This window comes from Haliotis asinina, chromosome 10 (assembly GCF_037392515.1).
Source record: "Haliotis asinina isolate JCU_RB_2024 chromosome 10, JCU_Hal_asi_v2, whole genome shotgun sequence".
NCBI classification, from domain to species: domain Eukaryota; kingdom Metazoa; phylum Mollusca; class Gastropoda; order Lepetellida; family Haliotidae; genus Haliotis; species Haliotis asinina.
Genome location: NC_090289.1, coordinates 48,220,461 through 48,241,817, shown reverse-complemented (window position 1 = coordinate 48,241,817; position 21,357 = coordinate 48,220,461). Strand labels below are relative to the sequence as shown.

The window sequence follows — 21,357 nt, the reverse complement described above, 5'->3', positions numbered from 1 at the left end:
TGATGTCTATTTTCACTTTCACAGGAGAAAATTCGGAACGGCTGAGAAATAGAACATTGTCCGAATAGGTTAATGTGACTCATGCTTCGGTATGTACATGAAGAGTCAAACATCCCAAACGGAAAGTGACGAACATATTGAATCACAAAACATGCAGCGTTGAGAAAACTTTCCGAGTAATTAACCAACTACCAGAATCAATATGGTGTTGGGTACTGAATTCCAGAGACCAACCTACACTTTCCCTTTCATACATCATACCTCTTGTAACTAAGAGGGAAATGATTCCTGTGTTTGATGTACTATATGAATGACATAAACATGTTGATAACTTGGCAACATGAATAGAATTTGTGTTATGATTATGTAAGCCTTTTGGTTTAGTACATAGTGAAAAAAGTATTTGTTTCGTTTCTGTCCGTGGTGTATATGTAAATGTAGGAAAATAGTATGATTTTAGATGTTATGTCTCAATAATGTCGAAACCCAATCCTCACCAAAGCAACATTAAAAAGTAGCGTGGAATAAATGGAACGCCTGATGTACATGTATAGGTCATGACAAATGCTGGTCCCCATTCGCTCTGAACAACGGCAGTGACAGGACCTGATTCTCTGACTGATATTTGGTTCCATGGAGAGTTCATGGCCAAACTGGGTACCGAGGTTCGTGTATTTTCTGAAAACTGAATGTCAGACTTCTCCCATGCGTCTCTGAGCAGACTTCACTTTGGCACGATTGGAACAAGTAGTAAAGTTTCTGTCTTGCTGTCATTCAGGTTGGGCAAATATGCGTTCATCCGTTGCTTCACGTCATCAATTCAGATCTTCATGATTTGAAGATTCTACTGAGAGTATTGGGCATGAAACATCTTCAGCAGCTGCATGTCATATGCGTGATGGCCTGATTCATTGAGAGCAATCAACGGATCAAGCTCACACAGAGTAAATAGAATAGGTCCCAGAACTGACCCCTGTGAAACGCCATACTTGAGAACAGTCTGATCTGATTATGACCCCTGGCAATCACAGATTGTGTTTGAGGGTTCAATCCAGCTCAGGGGGGTTCCAATCACACCGTTGCTAGTCTCCAGAGTTCCAAGGAGTCCTTCGTGATCTGACGTGTCAAACGCTGAGGACCGGTTGAGGAGTACGAATTGTCCAACTTGCCCATTATCACCTGCAATTTGCAGATCATTGAGAACATAGAGTAGTGCAGTATCACAGCTTCTGTATGCAGGCTGACACGGGTGTGAAGACAGGCGGACCTTAACAGAAAGCTCCAGGAATTTCGACAGGAATGTCAAGAAAGACACAGGTCTGTAGTACGTTAAATTCTGATGGATACAAATCATGATTCTTGATGAAAGGTTTATCCGCACTATAAATCTTACCCGTACCTGTGAGGGTACTTCACAAACAGGGCTATCTTTTCATAAGTCATGATTTCACTGGAATCAAAGCAGCGTAATATGTGAACTATGAACGCCGGATATGCATTTATAGGTAATAATAACTGCTGGTTTCCATTCGCTCTCAACTGTGTGTTAAATTTCACTTCGCATGCAATTGTCTTTCATGTGCACCATTATGTACGAATTTATATAAGCATAAGTAGTTAACAAATTATCCAGATTTAAATCACTTGTTTTAGACATGACTAATGCAAGCCGCCGTTGCTTGTCCCTAGCACGTCTATAAAACAGACCGTGTATAAAGAGTAAATTCTGAATCAGACAATTCTATGCAAAATTTACAACGATTGTTAGAAGAACATGTGGGTTTGGCAAATTAAATGATTATCAAACGCTGACAGCTGCAATCTACACGATTTCATCAATTGGGACTAAGTCTCATGTGAAGAAATACATGCTTAATATGACATAATTATGACAAATTTGATAACATATAATGCATGTGCAAATCCAAATACCGAATACGAGCAGAATTTAGTTTAAAGACCAAAATAAAGAAAGAACTTATCGCCGTATCGGGACCCTCAGGTGCCTCCGGCCGCCCAGAGAGTGACAAGCATGGCCGGCCATGTGGCCTAGGGCGCGGAAAAAGGGAAGCTACACATGGGTGAGTGTATTTTACGTCCGCTTCTTTCTAGAAGGGCACTTCAAGGGAGTTCAGGCGTTCCACTACCTTCGCCAGAGAAGAGGAGATAAGCAATTAGCATGAGTCAGGAAAAGGAAAAATAAATATCTTTAATCCTCGCAGTGACCCGAGGGCCTGTTATCCAAGCCCCATCTCCAGCAGCCAATCCGAGTCCACGGGAATAAAGGCCAAGGTTGCCAAACTAGACAGGAAGAAAGCCAAGGTCGCCAAGCTCCACAGGAAGAAGGGAGCCAAGAGAGTTTAGACCACGTGACATGGACTATCTCCATTAAACATCTGCCAAGCTATTCTCGAAACGTTCGTAAAGTTTACGAACTTCGTAAGCCCATTCTTAAAGACATTGGCTACGATCAAAGTTACGAATTCTTAGGGCTACGAACGTTAAGACAAGCATAGTTGGCTTTCCTAGCAAGCAAGGGTTGCTAAAGGCCTATTCTACCACGGACCTTCACTGGTCCCCTGGTTCGAATCCCCACGTGGGTTAAAAATGTGAACCCCATTTCTGGTGTCCCTCGTCAAGATATCGATGGGATATAGCTTAAAACATTCTAAAACCAAACTCACTCACACAGTGGAATGCTGGAACTAAGACACATATAATTATAATGTAATGCAATAACCACGTATGATCATAATGTAATATAATAACAAAGACCAAAAGAAACAACAAAACAACAGCAACGTGTCAACAAATATGTATTTTTTAAATGATGGGTTCACCTAGTAATGAAAATCAGTTTATGCCACGTTGGGGCATAACAAATTGTCTCTGAAACAAGACATAATTTAAGGGGCCATGTTACTTCTTAACAAGGCATTACATGATGTAAAACCAACAAGATCCAGATAAATATACACAGAATCTTACATTTATACAACAATATCATACACAGATTATTATGTCTGGTTATACAATGTTCACAGTTCATAAGAAATCTCCAAATTGCTGCTGCTATAGTTACCGTTGCCATAGTTACATGGGAACACTGCAAACTGATTAAAATACTACTACTGTTTGGTTGTTTTCATTCAAGATCATCAAAAAATTGGCAGTAAAGAATAAGAATACTTTTGTGATGCTGACCAGAGACTTGTTCAGGATGGACAATATCAGAAAAATCCAAGAACTTTGTATTTCACCCATATTAAGGTGAAGAATGTGGATCGAGTTTTGGGATGACGACATATAAATAATGAAACAACCAAAACCACACTGTATTGATAACCCAAATGATCTAATTTCAACCGGAACTGAAACAAACATGACTGAAAATTCAGACAAGACAGCATCACTACGGCTTTCAAGGTAAGGGAGATAACTGGCCACTATGGTCCGCAATCATCAGGTAGGTAGGCAGGTACATTGGTCAGTACCTATGGTTTTACGGCGACTTTGCGCCTTAAAAGGTCTAGATTCCCACAAACACTTAGCAAACTGTAATATTTATGTCAAGTTACATTATGTTAATCCTTGGTATACGTTCCATTAAATCGCCACTTCAGCCTGGATGCATCTGCCCAATACATTTGTAACTACTCGTACCATTCCGTTGCATAAGTCTCGGAAAGAGACGAGTAGTTACCAATGCTGGCCAATGATATTATTACCTCCCTTTGCTGGCTCTGCATTCTCATAGCAGCCAATCAACTAAGCCGTTGTTACAACAGAGCTTGCCAGTGTCAACAACAGCGGTTGCAGCTGTGATGGAGTGTTCGCAGCATGACTCAGATTTGGGGGGCAACCATACAGACAAATTGACAGGTTCGAAACTTTTAAAAAATATGCAAGAACTCCTTCTACCTCTTTCAGATTACCTCTGCATCAACTCTGTTGTCAAGTTTAATAGATTAGATAATTTTTAAAGCAAAAGTGAGTTGTGACTGGTACCTCAACTTTCCAGTATAGACAACTGATTGGACAAACAGCCAGCCAAGGGATGTAATTAAGTCATCAGGAATACCAGTAGTGGAGATTTTTCAGCACATATGCCCTGTAAATATCGAGGATGCATTATGTTAGGATCATTTGGACTTTTTCAGTCAGCTAACTGCCGTGCCTCGGGAACTCAGTATCTTTCCCACAACTTCACATAAATTAAATAGGCGCAAAAGATGATACATATTTTCCCATGCATATTTTGAGAGACATTTGTAGAATTTAACCAGTGCATGAGCCCCTACACAGTTGCTTGAACAATAAATCAAAGGTAGGAAGGATTAACCACAGACCATGAGACTGATATTTGTCTCCACCAGAATATCTGCCATGTGTCCCTCAATCAAGTCATCGCACAATCTTCCAAAAACCAAGCACTGCAGGCTAAAAGTGGTGAAAATGCATAAATTTGATTGAAAGAGATAACTCTGTATCATTTGAAAAGTAGCACCAGAAAACAAGTGCCAACTTTTTCAGGGGCTTCTGCGGTACAGAAAGGGCTAGGAAAGGGTAAACACCAGTAATGGTAAGGTTTAGGAAAAAAGAGACAGACTGTTAGCTTGGTGAATGCTATGAGAATTACTATCACCTTAATCCTTAGATAAGAACAGGACATATTTCAGCTTGAACACTCTGATAGAAAAGGGCCATGGAGAAATTTGGACATCTTATCACATTCATTGTCACCCCATAACTCCACTAAGGGACAGTGCTGTTTGGAACATCCAAACTTCAAAACATACAGTTTCAACCAACAAGAATGCTATTAAGAACAACCTAATAATCCAGAAATTGTCAATCTAGAACTGTCACTGGGAATGGGACTGTTTGGATAACTAAGGTACCACTGTTGTGGTTGTGCTCAACTGAGGGTAATATCATTCATACTACTATTAGCTGTTTACACATTACATCTACCCAATTTTGGATAATGCTAAAACAGGTTTCTCCAAACATCGTTGTCTCATATACATATCATGTCATGTCATATATAAATATATGTAATCCAATGCCATGTTCAAAATGCAGTCAGCACAATATGATTCAAATACATTCTCCTCCTTCAAGTTAATAAAGATAAAAGCAGGTTACTCAAAATTGTGCTAGCTTTATCATTCTTTTGGGAGAACAAATTGATTTTACCTTGGAGAAAACGGGAATATATATTATGGATTAAACAGTAAAAGAAAGGACTGTAAAATATTAGAAGTACACTAGTACATTGCAATATGTTTTTCAAATGAAACAAACCGTAATCTTTTCTGAGAACCAACATATTGCAGAAAGAAAAAGCATGAACATTTTGTATATATCTTCATAATTCAAATTAATATGTAGACAGACTGTCATTCATAGTTGGTATTTTCCTTCAGGATACTATGATAAAACCAAAACAGCATACTGCAATACTATCAATTGTTTAAAAATGAAAACAGAATCGCTGACAATGCAACTGAATTGTGAGATTGCTGTTATCAGAACCAAAACATATACATTATATATTGAAGAAAATACGATTGACATATACAAGTTCTCAACAGATCAAAAATATGGATAGCACTGTGGGCAATACATATTCCAATCCATTAATTTGCCAATACAAAGACTCAGTAAAACATCTTGCGATATTTCTATCTTGACAGACATTATATTTTAGACTGAAGCATACTGTTCATTATTTCAGACATTCCAAACTTTGGAGCCACTCACTTAGAATAGATTTCAATTAGAGTTGAAATGGCTGAAATGGAACCATTTCTAAAATTAATTTACCATTCTTCTCACCTTAAATTTAAAAAAGGTATCAGTATTTCTGAGGAGAGTAAAGACTCATTTGCACAGTTATCTCCCTTGCCGTGCCACAAGGAAAGGCATTTTGCCACAGCCAGGGTAAGGGTTGACATTATCAAGTCTAATCCATGTGCTGATGCTCTCTGTCCCCACCTCCACGCCACACTGAAGCACAGGCTAGCAGGAAGAGAAACGTCACTCCTGCCAGAGAGAGAGTGGACACAGCATTAAAGTATTGTTTCTGTGTGATGCGCAGATACCAGATGCAAGCCAGTATCAGGGCAAAGAGAGGCAGCATGAAGGAACCAATTGCTGCATCTCCATCCCCATTGTCCATCTGAGGTTGGGCTGTCTGCTGAAGATTCTGAGTGATCAGACAGTGTACTACACTGTTGTCAGTGATGTTGTAGCCCTGTAGGGTGTTCCGGTCATTGCGCATGTCTTGTCCATTGAAGATTAGACGCACTAGCTTGTTATCTGCTAATTCTGTGGAAAAATGTGCTCTGAAATACAAGAATATAAATGTGGTTATGCAGTTCCTTAAATCAATACCTGTCTTGTTGCTTAATGCCACACTCAGCACTATTCCACCTATATCATATGTGGCAGCAGCCTATAAATAATTCAGTCTGCATCACACAATCCAGTGAGCAAAAGCATCAGCACTGTTCTACGCATTTGGGATAAGTTTTTCATATCATCCAAAGTGAATCATTGATCCTGAAAAGAGGATCAGAATTTAACTTTGCATAGCAAAATCAGCATTTTTGATTCACCCAGCATGTATGGTTGTCACTAATCCTATGTTCCTTAATATCTATACACACCAATACCCAGCAAGATCAGACACCTGCTGAACAACATGTTTCACTGTTTCATCAGAATGTCGGAACCTTCTCCCCAGACACTGTCTATCCTCAAACACAATCCAGTCATATATTCACTCAACTCAAACCATCATGCTTTTCACAAACATAAACAAACTGCACCATTCTGGATAGGTCATTTTGTGTAACTTTGGGACTAACCGTAAGACTATTTTATTGTGAAAAAGAATTCAACCATAAAAGCTGTTGATTAATCTCAGCATCATGAACTGCTTCAATACAAAAATGGAACCTTTTTCAATTAGCATTGGAATGACCAATCGAAAAATGATGAAAACATTACACAGTCTAAAATAGTTGTGCATTAATTTCACCCATGTCGATGGCAACCAAACAACCTTCTCCCGTTACTCCTATGTAAGCTAGTCCATATTAGTGGGAATGAGTGCAACGGTTTCTGTCCAGCCTAGGCATGCATATCTGTCACAGCCATTCAGGCACACCTTCAAGCAGCAGGACACTCAGTTATGAAGTTATTGTAATATTTAATATTGTAATAGTTATAGTGCCCTCACCTTCTGAACTGGCCAATTGTATCTCCTGGGTTACTGTACACAAGTCGCTGGGTGTCATTCAGGTATTTTAACCGGATTCTGATCTGCCCTTGATTATCACTGGACTGGTTCAATACATCCTGGTGTGTTCCACTTGATACACCAGTAGTGCTGGGGGAAGAGGTTGGGCAGGAGGAGGATGGGGAGGAGGAGGTTGGGCATGGGGATGGTGGTTCTCTTGAAGGCACATGTCTCTGCCTCAGTTGTGTAGAGGCTGTAACCACAGGCTGAACAGTCTCTGCAGAGGATGACAATGCAGCTGTATTTTTGCCTGCATCCTCAGAAGACTCACTGTTTACATCTTGACTATCTACATTGGATGTCTGCAGTGTTCGTGATGACTTGGTAGTCCTGCTTATCTCTCTGGCTATCACGTTATCGTCATCAAGCTGGCTAGTTCTGGGCAATGCACCACTCCCTGGCGTATCCACCTGACTATGAACATTGACTACATCCTCTTCCAGGACAGAAGCATCCTTCTGCACATCATCACTTTCAACTGTAGGGCTGTCAGTATCAGAAACTGGGACTGCATCACTAACAGCATCAGAAGCAGCATCACCAGGAGCAGCATCAGCTATTCCATCCTGAGTTTCACCAGCATTCTGGAGCTGTGGTGTCTCCGGGTGTCCCTGTGTTTGCTGATTCGCATCCGCAAGTTGTCTCCGAAGAGTCGCCCGCTGTGTGAGCTCCACCACAATGAGACTGAAGAAGGGTATGTCCCTGGTGTGTGTGGACAGCCATGCTATAAGTAGCACCACAATGAACGTGACCAGGCAAAAGATGAGGGTCACCTCATCACCCAGCCCTTCTATGAGAGGCATGGAAATCTTCAAGGACCTGCTCCAACTCCAATCTTTTTCAGCTTCAGCTAAATGCCCAGTCCATCCTCAGCAGCATCTGGAACATCAGTTATAGCGTGAAAACCTAGAAATTCGTGTGAGTCATTGTCATAACCTGTATTTCCAAACTACAAGTACAGTGAGTCTAGTTTTACATCGCTTTCTGTAATACTTACAAAAGTCATACTTTAGAATACATGTATTTCACTCATATGGTGATGTGCATGGATGTGCATGTGTGTCTGCTTGTCCTAGCCCAGACTTAAGCTGGTTTTACAGTGCTCACTGAGATACCATGCCGCAGTTAACACATGGTTAACGCATGAATGCACAACTCACACACTGACTCCGAACCAACCAGTCCATGTTTTACCTAATGCTGAATGCCAGGCCAGAACCTGCACACACCATATGTTAATGTCTCTTGGTATGATAGGGGATTGAACCCACGACCTACCGCTCTCCAGGCCGACGCTGTAACCAGTGGAGGACGTAACGTGTATGTAAGACAGTCTCCTGTTACATGTTCAAGTGACTACCTGAGAGGGGGTCACTCATTCGCGTGACTGCCTGATCACTGACAGGGAAATTCTGCATCTCACAAACAAATGCGTCAGAAAGTGTTATTTATGAAAATAATTGAACACATTTTGCTACTGTCATTGACAGATGGTCAAGCTATTGGACGACATGAATGAAAACATAACAAGCCTTCTCACCAAGATGACATAATCCCCTGCTACATATTATCACATCAAACATGAAACATCAAACTTCACATGAAAGTGAAGGTCATAGTTTAAGATGAAGTTAAATGTCAACAAAAGCATTACTCTCAAACTATCTTGATATCTAGCACTGTAGTTGTTCAAACACAAAAAATACTTTGAAGAGTCACTTAGACCTTGAAAAGTGTATGAAACTCCTAAGAAACAGTCACTGTGACCTTGAAAATCAACTGAATCGGCCCTGCAACTTCCCTAGATAAAGCTTGGTGTTGAATATGAAGAAAATCCAGTGAACGGTTCTAGAGATATCTCGCTGACAAGGTAAAACGCTAAAGTCCCCTTGTGACCTTGAGACGAAGGTCAACATCATCGAACCTGACTGAAACCTTTCTTTTACTGTGATAAACCATGATACCAAATATGAAAAGAATCTAGTCAACAGTTTTTAAGATATTCTAATCCATGTGTATAGACGTGCGGACGGATGGATGGAGCCTAATACTAAATCCCCCACTTTGTGCCAAATGTGCTGCAGGAAATAAAAAGAGGACTTTAAATACTAACAAAAATGAGCAAAATATAAGCACATTAAATTTGGCAATATTCACTAGCGAATTTCACCTATGTGCATTTTTCAGAAACATACATTTAGTATTTCTGAAAGATTATTCATCGTAGATTTAAAATATATATGCGGCTTCGATGCTCACCCACGTACACCTGTTTGTTATTGTGTTGGAACATGTTAACAACTACCCCACGGAGATGGTTACCTTTAGAGAAGTTGTGGCTGATACCATTCAAGTTTGAATAACTTTGTACTTCAGAGAGGTTTTGAAAATGCATTACAAAAACTTAAAATGGAGCTTGAGAAGCTCAAACGAAATGACCGAAAATGAAAATATGTAGGAAACTGTTCAGCATCATATCATGCTACATCCTACTACATACTTGCTGCATATCTAATTTTACAATGATAAATGCCTGGGTATCTGACAAAAGATAACATATTCAGTACACTATAATTCAAAGGAGCCATAATTCAATGAAAGACCTGAATTCTGCAAACAAATCTCAAATACTAATTTATACAAATTTAAGTTTTAGACCCATAGGTGTAAATATCTTGAGGAAATGTCATTTGTTTTCAAATAAACAGTAGTGCATAACATAATCATATGGTCAACTGGCTTAGAGTACAAAAAACCAAAATTGCTGGTTTTCCAAAACTACGATATGAACAAATATAAATAAATACCCAAGACCACAGCCAATTTCAAACATTGTATTGATTTCACAAATAAGTCCTTAAAGGACAATATCACCAGTACTGACAAACAGAAAACTGACATTAAATGAGGATGTGAGATTATACAATTCAATACCCAATAATTTGTAGAATATGAAATAGAAAACATGAAATGCTGCTTTTACTTTAAGTTTTAGCAATATTCCAGCAATATCACAGAACATCACTATGGACGTCAGAAATTGGCTTCACACATGGTATTAAAGTGGAGAATCGAACCTGGGTATTTGGCATAGCTAGCAAACACTTTTACCACAATGGTACCCCAACACCAGTAATATGAAATTGATCTATCTCATTCTCAAGAAACATTCTTTAGTATCTCCTCACTAATCCTTTATGCCTTCTTGATCCTTCACCATAAATCTCTGGAAATAAATGGTGGAAAACATATTTTAAAGCTGGACAAAGGAACAGATGACAGGGTATTGACCGACAATCGCTCTGGCCTTGGCAGATCATATGATTGTATATGTTTTCTTTCACTAGCAGAATGGCATGCAGAGTCAGGTTTCAAATGTCTACTTACTTAGATTTCACATTCAGAAAATAGGCTACAAATTAACAGCTAATAACATTTTCATAACAAAAAGGACAAGTTAGAGACTAGTTCATATAAACTCGTATTCCAGCCATAGGGTGTGTCTCAGCTGATTCATTTTTGGTTGCCTTACAAGTACCTAAAAAATCAAGAGTTAGATTGACAGATGTCATATAAATAGACTGACACAGACAGAAGCGGCTTCAATACCAGTTTTTATCTGCGATGTTTTTATGACTATGAGACTAGTTCAAAATTACAACGTTAACACGGATGAGGAGTGGACGTGCTGCCTATGCGTCTCAAAAAAGGGGAAATGACTGTGTCATTTGCTTGAAAGGTTTTGATAAACAAGTGTACAGGATTGGACAATTTATCAATGTTTACACGTCACGAATCTGGATCGAGTAGTTGCGAAAAATTTGCGAACATATTTCGTGTTAATGTTGTAAATTCTATCTCTACCTGGTGACATCCACGCGTATATGCGTTTGTGAGGGTGTTTGAAAGTGAATATACCTTTCGTAGCCCATAGCTTCTATTATTTTTGGCACGTAAATGTTCCACAGATCACGTCGTTTCTCTTCCCCGAGGCTTTACTTCCTCTGACTATGTTTCGGCAAACATTTGCATTTCGTTTTGTGATTGAAGGCGTATGCGCAACAGGATCAAAGGACTAGTTTTATCACTGCCTCACCCAGGAGCCGGAAGTTTAAATGCTGATGAAATTCCATGTTCGCATTACACGAATTTTCATATTTGCACTAATTGTTATTAATTTTAGAAAAAGGTATTACCGCCACACGACAGTGTAAACATTTTCTGTCAACATTGTAACAGTAGAGTATTTTCTCCGAGTATATTTACTACTATGTCCCCTACGACAATTAGGATTGCTCTTGTGACCTTCTATTAGACACCAGATGTGTCAATACAATCTGACAGTTTAATCCATCCAACAGTAAAAATATCAGAAAAGATTTATCCTGCTGAAGTAAAACAAATATGAAAAAAATGAAATTTGTAATCACGCAAAACAGGATTGCTCTTTGTTATTGTGAAAGTAGGGACTGCTCATTTGTTGTGTACAACTGCAAACGTGTCTGGTCATCAGTGACACGAAGGATGCTTCATTTACTTTTTATGTGTTTTGTGAAGTGCAATACATTGATTGATACTGTTGTGGAGTTTTGTGCCATCGTTGCCAGATGAACCACGCCTGGGCCATTGGAAGACGGCAACACGCATTTGTGAATGGAATTCATCTCGTGGATAGTAGTATATCATATTTCAATTGGTCACATGATCGCACTTGTTCAAGATGGCGATATCAGCAGCAAGGGGACGGCTAATAGCTGTCATTGGTGATGAGGTAATACATGATATCACTCCGTATTTCTCTTTCATCTAGCCCATGTTCATTTACGAGCACGTAAAAGAAAACAATAATCCGGTGTTTTAATTTCAAAATACACTAACAATATACTTAGAGATTATGGTATGTCGGATCCTGTTTGCACTTCGTTGTTGACGCATCATGTTCACGAGTGCAATAATTATTTCTAGTTGAAAGTCACCTTGTCGGGAAAACCATGAAATTTAAAGTCATTTTATCCTTCAGTGCATCATTCGTGCAAAATATGCCCACAAATCCTCAATGCCGGATCAAATTCAGTTATCTATCAATTAAAAGCAACAAAAAACCGTCAAATGATGTTTTGTCCCAAGTATTAAAGGGGTGCTATCAGATTTGTACAGAAAGAATATTAAAATCCTCATCGGCCCTCCCTAGTCCCTAGTGATAAAGTATGAACGGTCCCTAAGATAATATGTTGATAATACCAATACCACTGGACACAGGTGAATAGGCTTCACATGTTGTGATAATGGCAAAGTATCACAGGATAAAGGAAAGTGAAGATTCCTTGCTGACAGACAGGTATAATAGAATAGAAAACCTACTTGTCACCTTACAAGAGAAGCAAGGGAAATGAAAGGGAAGGCAGTAAGCCTTCTGGTTAGTAGAATATTGCAGCAAGGAATATTTTCAGAATTTCAATCAAAGTGCATTTTGCAGGCAAGGGAAAACCCCAGTTTTTAGCATGTTTGTGTTAATAGTATTTTTTTTTTCATTTGTTTTTTTACCATAGACATAAAATACCATGAAATTGCTAAGTTGCCATTCAAACATACCACATTGTCTTATTTTCAGTTTAAACTCAGACCAGCATTTTCATAAAATATGCCTTTATTTCATAATCCACTTTTTGTCTGTATTTATTTACATACGTGTACAGGTGTGAGGATTCAGTGCCTTGTATACGAAATACGTAAAGAAAGGAATATCAACTAAAGCAAACTTCAAAATTGTGCATCTCTTAAAGGTCACATGCAACCAAAAATTCAAACATAATTAAAACACAATTATCACTCAATCATGACATATAATATACATTGCTGCTTGTAAAGCAACAAATAAACAAAATTATAAGCATACAATCGCGATTCAAAAGTGCAATATTTTGTACTTGGACTTACTTCCCTCAGAACGAAGCCCTCGGCAGACCGAACCCAGTCATAGCGGACGTGTGTGCACTCAAGTGTAACCACGGCTTCCAATTGGCTGGTTTATTTGCTGATATGCTGAGGGCTCATTGTGTGTACAGAAAGATGATCTGTTTGATGAGTATTTTAGAAGTATGGCGGTCACAAGAATCTAAGATTCTTCATGGATAACAACTTGTTTTCTTGTACTTGATGCATCATTTCAGTATGGATTTATATACCATTGTCAAGACCCGTGAAGGTCCTGGGGTAGAATAGGCCTTCAGCAACCCATGCTTGCCATAAAAGGCGACTCAGCTTGTCGTAAGAGGCGACTAACGGGATCGGGTGGTCTGGCTCGCTGACTTGGTTGACACATGTCATCGGTTCCCAATTGCGCAGATCGATGCTCATGTTGTTGATCCCTGGATTGTCTGGTCCAGACTCGATTATTTACAGACCGCCATATAGCTGGAATATTGCTGAGTGTGGCGTAAAACTAAACTCACTCACTTACCATTGTCAAACAAAATCATATACAAAAAAGTTGTTATCCATATATATTTACTATGTATTTAGAGATGTTGGATTTTGTAAATACATGTTCTTGATCCAATCAAAAATCGCTTCAGTAGGGATGGTGAACTACTGCATGGCTTGAAATTGTCATTCATCCAAGTACAAAGCATTACTTGAAACTGACAAGAGTTTGCACCAGTTTCCATCAGATCCAGTCATCCAAGAAAAATGGATGTAGTTTGTTTGCAACCCACAGACATAAAAACATGGCATGTGTACAAGTATCACACCTGCCTAATTACATAATGTGGCAGAGACAGGACTCCGGTGCACAAGTCATAAATCAATTTATGGCATATGTTCTGATAGGTGTTAAGTTCAAACTGCATGATGATTGAAGCTGTGCATTGCATATTGCATAGGTGTCATTGTCAATAAGACCAGACATTGAGTTTTCACTGTGACAGAGGCTGCTTACCACAATCAACAAGTTTTTTTTATGTAATAAGTAGATTATTTACTTGTTTGTGTACACAAGCAAGATTCAACTAATGCTCACGACCTCAAAGTCTGGTCATGCATACTGTTTCGAGCTCCACGAACCTATTCACTGCGCATGCGTTATGGGCACAGCTGTTGAAACCACTTTTTGCCCCAGCGCTGGGGGAAATTTAGCGAATCATTTGAACTCCCGATTTCAAGGGCTGTTTTTCCTCGCATTTTTTTTTTCAACTTTATAGGTTGAATTGGCATATTTGATGGTTTGTTTCGGTAAGTGCATACCGAAAGGTATCAGAATCTGCAAAGTTGGGTTTTACATTGCATGTGATCTTTAAACTTGTGTCTCAGAATCTATGTCAGTTTTTATCAGCATGATCAGTGAAAAAAAACACACACACACACACACACACACACACACACACACACACACACACACACACACACACACACACACACACACACACACACACACACACACACACACACACACACACACACACACACACACGTATGTACATGTTTGTGTTTGTACATGTATATATACATATGTATTGGGAAAAAGATACATTTTCTGGTAGAGTGCAAGAAGTTTTCCAAGGGATCATATTCACTCTATGAATAGTTCTACTTGACATAATGATTATAGTGCAGAAATAAAGGTGCAACCAACATGATGGAATTATGAAAACAGTGATTGTACCGTCAGTGTATGTCTACCGCCCATGTGTCAAACCCACTATCCTACATAATATTCTGTTAAGAAGACTCCTGTGTTAAAGACTTTTTTTACCTCTCTTCCAGGACACCTGCACTGGTTTCGTGCTGGGCGGAATTGGAGAAATGAACAAACACAGACACCCAAATTTCCTGATTGTTGACAAGAGTAGGTGATTTTACCGAGTCATTCCACCTGTGAAGGTCCAGGTTACAATATTGATCTTCAGTATCTCTTCAGCAACTCACGGAATTGGGTGGTCAGACTTGCTGACTTGGTTGACATGTCATGGATTCCCAAATGTGCAGATGAATGCTCATGCAGTTATTCACTGGATTGTCCGATCCAGACTCAATTATTTACAGACTGCCACCAGAATATTACTGAGAGTGTCATACAACACGAACCCTAACTTCAAATTAGTAAATTTCCAACTCATATTTTTGAAAAATTTCAGAAGCATATCTTTTGCTTAGAAATCAGGATATGCATTTACTGATCAAATATTCTATCTCCCATTATATTATGTATATAAAATGGATACCAGTATCGCAACATATTTCAATTTAATTTATCTGCCAATATGCAATCCTTGTAGGTATGTCTGAGATGCTGTATTAACCTACAGACCTTTGCTTTTACTTCAGACACAAGTGTTACAGAGATAGAGGATGTATTCCGGTCTTTTTTGAAGCGGGATGACATTGCCATCATTCTCATCAACCAAACTGTAAGTGATGGGACTCTCTCCATGACCACCTTTAACATGTTTAAGTGAAAGTGTTGACCTCATGACAGCATCAGAATACACATCACACACCGTCCTTGATGCAACATCGGAATATACTAGATACTATACTGTCCTCAACACAGTAGAATATACCACCTTACAAAATGACCTAAGCACAATATCAGAATATACCAACCTGTTCCAATTACTTTTCAAATTGGATACACATCTTCACCAATTTGTCCATTCTGTGAAACAGAAAGAGAAACCATCAACCATATGCTTTGGGAATGTGAATTTGTTTTTAATTATGGAAAGAAATAGAATCATGGTTGAACTCAGTACAGTTACAATTGGAGCTTACAAATATAATCTTTATATTGGGAATGAAAGGAAAAAACAATAATTCGATTAATGAAATAATATTAGTGGTCAAACATTATATTTACAGATACAGCACAAATGGTTTCAGACAAAAGTTAGAATATTTAAAAAATGAAATTGTCCATCATTATGATACCTATCAACAGAAACTGATATTTTTTCAATATTGGTTAACAATACATTGATTACTTAGAAAATAATCTGACCAGTTGTACTCTTCGATCAACTGTGCTTTTTCATACATGTATCCACATGCTGTTGTATTATTACAAAACTTTTCTATACATGTTTGCTTGTAAATGAAAGATTAAAAATAAAAAAAAAAACTTTTTCCATTCTTATGACAAACTATAGACCTCTGTTATATAGCTGAAACATTGCTGAGTGTTGGGCTAAACAACAAACAAAACCTCTCTGATTAGATAGGATGGGATTAGATGGCTCAGATTCAACTTATTAAACAAATGATATATGTTTATGCATATCATGCATTTCAGGTAGCTGAGATGATTCGTCATGTGATTGACTCCCATCTCGAACCCATTCCTGCTGTGCTAGAGATCCCCAGCAAGGACGCACCATACGATGCTTCAAAAGATTCCATTTTGCGACGTGCTAAGGTGGGTCCTTAATGGAAACCATTTTATTGTTTATTGCATGAGGCAATGTTGTGATTTAGATTCTTTTTTTTTTATTCTGTTGAAACATGCATCGGAACAATGGAGTAAACATGTTATTGGTAAAGTTGTATGTTGCCTAATTTACTCATCAGCTTACTAATAGCAGACAGTTAGACATTAAGCTGATAGACTTGCTGCTGGAATAGTGACAACATCACAGACTCAACCGTGAAAACCTTTTGTTCCTTATTCATGAAAACTGATCCCACCAAATGTATGTATTAATCTAAAATGTTTGACCGGCTATCTTCATTACTGCCAAAAATAGCCAGTAAGTCAGATAATACTCCTGAGTAGGAGCTGTCCTATACCAGGAAGTTCTCTGAACCCAAAGATATAATTGTAGGGAGTCCCAGTTTGAGAAAGTGTTGTAGGAATTGTCTATATGTGAATAAGACTGCACATATTTAGAGGTAGTTTGTTAAATATAATGGATAGAAATGGCGTTCCCAGGTCATATTGCTACTGGGTAATGGAACATTTGATCATGTGGGTTTTTTTTAATGATTAAATGTGGGTGAGTGAGTTTAGTTTTATGCCACACTCAGCAGTATTCCAGCTATATGGTGGCGGTCTGTAAATAATCGAGCCTGGACCAGACAATCCAGTAATGAACAACATGAGCATCGATCTGCACTATTGGGAAGCCATGACATGTGTCAACGAAGTCAGTGAGCCAGACCACCTGATCCCGTTAGTCGCCTCTTACGACAAGCATAGTCTCCTTTTATGGCAAGCATGTTGCTGAAGACCTATTCTACCCTGGGTCCTTCATGGGTTGATTAAATATGGACATATATTGGTTCGTGAATTTATGAATTAACAACATTTAGTCTAAACATATTTTACTGCATTCGTATATAATTCGTCCAAGTATAGAGTGCAGGAATTTGCATCTGGTAATTCTATGTTTAACGTGTTCAAACTCTTAGCCTTACGTCTTGCACATGAACCAGTGTTGGAATCGGTCTTCAGTAGGCCATGCTCTTCTTAGAGGTGACTAATGGGATCAGGTGGTTAGACTTGGTGACTTGGTTGCCTTGTCATTATATCCGATTTGTGTAGATAGATGCTTATGATGTTGATCAGAGGATTATCTGGTGGTTTAACTCTGACTGTGCTGCATACATAAGTCTATATGGCAACTACTTTGTCTTTTCAGGGCATGTTTTCTGCAGACGACTTGCGGTAGAAGATCTGCCTGGAGTACAGTGCTCAGTGTGATGTAGGCTGGCCTACCTCCGGTCCCTTGGACTCACCTCCATGTTGAGGGACACAGTCAATATATATTAGCAGAGGACATTGTGTGCAGGGGGCAGACAACAAGAAGCAAATTTAATAAATACTACTCTGTAACTCTACAGCCTTAAACATTTGTTTCTATTATTGTTGCTGGCCCAGCTTGAATGAGATGTCTCTGAGCATTTTCTTTGTTTACATTTTTGTCTGTTTAATTTCGTTCCCCTTTTAATTAAAACTGGTTCAGAATTCTGCTCTAATTCTATGAGTTAATAAGGACCAACATTGCTTATGTTCTCCATACAATTGTTTTATTTTAGGCTGGAGGAAGTTCATGAATTTCAAAGGCTGTTTCATTAGTTGCAAAAATGTTTAACAAATGAAGATAATATTGACATGTTGTGACATTGGATATTTCACATTTATGATTGTTCAAAGTTTACATGACAATATGAATTGATGTTATTAAGTGAAGGTTAAATTGCCCGTCTATAAATGTCATTGAAGTGAACATAACATTTTATCTATGACCTAAATTTGAATACAGATTGTAGGCTGAATCTCTCTCTGCACACATGCCTTGGTATGGGGTATTATATAATTTTGAAATCATTCTTTTAAGTTCTTTAAGAGTAATCAAAACTAGATTGTAGAAATCTTTTCTCATTTTCAGCCATAACATTCAAAATATTTGTAAGTTTTTGCTTCTATTCAAATTATCACTCTACTTTTCTTTCGTCCAACTTGTGTGAATTTTCAGTATGGCTTTTCATTTCATACTGATTCACATAGAAGCAAACATTTCTTTTTGCTTCATTTCATTTTAGAGGAATTATTTATGCAAGCTATAATATGATCTCATGAGACCAAGGAACACTAGTTGCAATCTAGTCAAAACATTATAAATGACTTGTGTGACTTATGAAAACAAGGGAGGTAACTCATGTTTTTCACATCGTAGCACTAAAGGCAAGTAACTGTTACACCTAGTAACTCTTAAACAAGGCTTATATCAGCGATAGGTATCTGTTAGAGTTATCGCATCTTTGTTGTTTACAGAGAGTTTTGACTAGTTACACAGGAGGGTTGACTGTTCTTTGGTGTATGTGTCTGTTTCTCTTCATGTTATTTGAATAAGAAATTAGTATGGAAACTGAAATAAAATAGATCAGTACGAATGTGACTGTTACATTTTGCTTTTTATGAGAATATAGTGCGGACCACTTTCTGAAAAGAAATATTTACACTCTACGTTGCAGATGTCGAATTGTTATCTATATAAAAGGCCAGGTATTTATTGGTTAGGTTGTGTGCTGTTGCTGTTATGGATTTCACATTCTGTCAACCACTTGTTGGGGGAGGTGGTGGTATTTTACTTAAGTCACGAGCCTAAACTACTAGGAGTGGGAGCAAATGAAGAAAACATAAACATGTATACACATCAACATTTAAAACAATCCATTCACATTTCAGTATATGATTTTTTAGCACTTTGCCTATTGGTTGAATTAAAAAGTGACAGCACTGTGTTTACCACTGGTGTACCACAAGTTGTGTATGCTATCACAAATCAGGGCTTGCAATCGTTCATTCGAATCACAATAATGTCCAGATAATATCAATCCATGCTTACATGTTCAACCGAAGTGAAACAAGATCAGGGCTATGAATACATACTGGCATTTATGTCATGGCCACATGTCACACATAGTATGTTGAGGATTGCACTGTCTTAGCACAGTACTGATTCTAGTGCGTTTCTTAGACTGAGGCATATTCGGGATTTCAAACGTATAATCCAAAATATACCTTATGGTACGAGTATCGGACATTCAATGCCACTGGAACCATTGCACATGAAGAACGTACGCCGGGATATAAAAGCACTGCAATGAGCGAATAGTTTCCAAAGTTTGCAAACCAGCGGGTTAATTCCGTCCAAAACACACAACCCCCAATATTTCACACGTCCGAAATTTGTAGACGCGCATTTCACCACCAAGCTGATAATATGATAAACAGTTTCACCAGACCATAATCTTGCATGTGTGTTATGACTTAAGTCGGAGAGAGGTATATATTTACGAAAACCCCATGAGAACTTCACTAGCCAGTCAGGCCAGTGACTAAAGGTTTACTGGCTCGACTGACTTATTACTGGGTACGGGCCTGCGGGCCAGTGGCTCCTTCGTATACTGCTGCATAGTATAAATTGCAAGAGGTAAGGGGGCGGTGGGGTAGCCTAATGGTCAAAAGGTTCGCTCGTCAGGCCGACGGCCCATACGAATTCAAAACGTGATGCTCATTTTCGTTGTCCTCTTCCATGATATTGCGAAAATTCTGCTAGAAGCGGCGTAAAACTAAACTCACTCACGCTTTGTGTGTAGATTCCTTCGTAGCGACCTTTCTGTGACATTATAAACTCAACATTTTTTATACCAGCCGTGATGATGTTTTGCCATTCCTTTAGCAATCCTTATACATATGTCTCCAGCTGTCTCATAATACCTTTCTTCCCGTATACACATGTCTTTGATCATATGGAAAAGGTTATAAGACTTTTAGCTTTGGTATGTTCTGTTTTGGCGTTTCCCTCTTCTAGTGATTAATGAACGTTGGCCTTTACCTGACTGTTCTACTCGTGCAAATGTGGACGCTGGTTGTTTTTTTTTCTTTTCTGTTTTGTTTTGTTTTGCTTTTGTATTTATTTATTTATTTATTTATTTATTTATTTATTTATTTATTTATTTATTTATTTATTTATTTATTTATTTATTTATTTATTTATTTATTTATTTATTTTTTGGAGGGGGGAGTATAGGGTAGAGTTGAATTGGACAGAATGGGTATGGGGGTAGGGGTTGGGGTGGAGTATATGGGTGTAGGGGATTTGTATAGTATATGTTTTATGGTGTATTATGGTATAGGTGAACACTTGACTCTAAGGGAACTAACTGGGATATTGGGACTTAAACGTGTTGGGATGTAAGGGCATGAGGGTAAGGATATTGCGGTGTGCTTGTATTAGGGTGTAGGGTGGCTGGGGCGAAGGGGGCGGGGGTGAGTGTATTGAGGTCTACCTGTATTTTGGTGTAAGGGTATTCGGGAGCAAGCAAAGATTTTGGGGTCCTCATTTATAGGGTATATGGGTCAAGGGATAATGGGGTTTGCGGAGACAACCAACACGGTTTAGACTCCATCGTTTCCATTTTTTAAAATCGGAGGGTTTTAGTTCATGTTGGATCTTGTAGATTGTGTGACCTGTGATAACAAGAAGACTGGGTCCGTGACCCTCGAGCATCCAATGATGTACTACTTTCTATTGTACGGTTTAAAA

General features: G+C 38.5%; 2 protein-coding genes across 3 annotated transcripts; one reads left to right on the top strand and one right to left on the bottom strand.

Annotated features, from left to right (window-relative positions):
* Positions 1-2,800: 2,800 nt before the first annotated feature.
* Positions 2,801-11,398, bottom strand: LOC137298382 (transmembrane and ubiquitin-like domain-containing protein 1). 2 transcript variants are annotated; one of them, XR_010957741.1, is made up of 4 exons: positions 11,228-11,302; positions 7,250-8,188; positions 5,726-6,350; positions 2,801-5,691 (listed from the first exon to the last, which is right to left on the bottom strand). XR_010957741.1 is itself a non-coding variant. In XM_067830634.1 (3 exons), the coding sequence occupies exons 2-3, from the start codon at positions 8,110-8,112 to the stop codon at positions 5,969-5,971; spliced, it is 1,245 nt and encodes a 414-aa protein (XP_067686735.1). In that variant the 5' UTR covers positions 8,113-8,188; positions 11,228-11,398; the 3' UTR covers positions 2,801-5,968. The 2 variants fall into 2 exon arrangements, 1 of the variants encoding a protein (XP_067686735.1); XM_067830634.1 differs by having other exon boundaries at positions 2,801-6,350; positions 11,228-11,398.
* Positions 11,399-11,985: 587 nt separating this feature from the next.
* Positions 11,986-19,198, top strand: LOC137299126 (V-type proton ATPase subunit F-like). The gene is made up of 5 exons (XM_067831649.1): positions 11,986-12,080; positions 15,074-15,155; positions 15,635-15,717; positions 16,599-16,721; positions 17,944-19,198. Exons 1-5 carry the CDS (start codon positions 12,030-12,032, stop codon positions 17,971-17,973), a joined length of 369 nt encoding a protein of 122 aa, XP_067687750.1. The 5' UTR covers positions 11,986-12,029; the 3' UTR covers positions 17,974-19,198.
* Positions 19,199-21,357: the final 2,159 nt, after the last annotated feature.